Below are 1,291 nucleotides of genomic sequence, written 5' to 3'. Positions count from 1 at the left end.
TGTGTGTGTGTGTGTGTGTGTGTGTGTGTCTGTGTGTGTGTGTGTGTGTGCGTGCCTACCAGCGTGTCCGTACTTCTAAAGGCAAGTCTACCCAGCGGTAGTTCCACTCCTTTAGGGAATACCTGTTGGCCCGGGCTCCGAGCCAAGGTGCTACTGGGAACCTGGTTACGCGTGGGTCTGTGGCGGGTTCCCCTGGCTGATTTTGGATGCTGTTGCCTTCCTGCTGGTAGCACCGCAGCGGCTGCTGCTGTCTTCTCTTCGACTCCCACAGTCCTCGCTGTTCTCTTGCGGGCTAGAGAACAGGTACCTCACCTCTGGGCTCTGCATCCCACTTGCCTGACTCCCCGGAACCTCGGGAATCTTCTCGGGGATCGAAATTGGACTTAGGGTTCATGCCCTGCACACATACAGGAAAGACTTTGCATTCAATTGACTGACTGTTGGGGGGCAGTGGGGAGGCGAGCAAAGCAGTGTGGGAGGGGGGGCGGGGAGGACTGGAAGGAAAGGGCGGAAGCCTCAGTAGACCCTCACACCTGTCAGAGCCAAGAAAGCCCTGTCTGCACTTGCATCTGGAAAGCTGGTTTCTGGTATTGTCAAGCAAGGTGAACAGACCTGCAGAGGAAATAGGGGGTGTGAACACTCCCCCCCAACAACGGACTCACTTCCCCTCTTCTCTACCCCTCCCCGACTCCGATTACCACCTCGCTGCTTCCCTCCCTGCCTCCTCACTATCTCTCTGTCCAGGACTATTCTGCCGCATTTCTTGCACCCAGCTCCTTCTCCCTGGAAAGCACCACTTCTTAAACCATGGCCCCAAAGCTTCTGGTGCTCCTCTGTCTCCTCTCCGGGCTCCACGCACGGTAAGCCTACGCCAGGGGAATCATTTCTGGCTTTCCAGAGGGTGATCTTTACCGGGTGGCAAGAGTCTACGGTGAAAGATGATACCTAGACGGAGGGTGTGGAGAATCTGAGGCAGGGGATGATGGTGGAACTGGAGGGGAACACTAGCTGGAATTCCCGGTTGCGCTGTCCCATATTTAGGGTTTTTTATCGGTCCTGTAACATCTTAAGATTTAGCATTGTAAGCTTGCTCGCTGACTGTGGGTGTAAGGAGATCAAATCTCTACTTAAGAAATGATAAAATTCTTCTCACCTCCTCGCCACCCCCAACTCTCCCAATTCAGTATCTTCTTCCCTAAGGGAGTCAGTTGCAACCTTGGCCCACAACATTTCGGACTTCTGGATTACCTGACTCTTCCAAAAATGGGAAAGAGATTTAGGGATTTGAACA

General features: G+C 53.7%; 1 protein-coding gene across 1 annotated transcript in view; it reads left to right on the top strand.

Annotated features, from left to right (window-relative positions):
* Positions 1–807: 807 nt before the first annotated feature.
* The window catches only part of GABRG3 (gamma-aminobutyric acid type A receptor subunit gamma3), an 885,739-nt gene continuing 885,255 nt past the window's right edge, over positions 808–1,291 (top strand). Inside the window, exon 1 of the mRNA XM_074231952.1 lies at positions 808–860. Within this exon, the coding sequence (XP_074088053.1) occupies positions 808–860 (53 nt within the window). The remainder of the gene's footprint in view (positions 861–1,291) is intronic.

This window comes from Macrotis lagotis, chromosome 1 (genome assembly GCF_037893015.1).
Source record: "Macrotis lagotis isolate mMagLag1 chromosome 1, bilby.v1.9.chrom.fasta, whole genome shotgun sequence".
Classification (NCBI taxonomy): Eukaryota; Metazoa; Chordata; class Mammalia; order Peramelemorphia; family Peramelidae; genus Macrotis; species Macrotis lagotis.
Note: the sequence above shows the minus strand (reverse complement) of the source record. Positions and strands in the feature narration are given on the sequence as shown.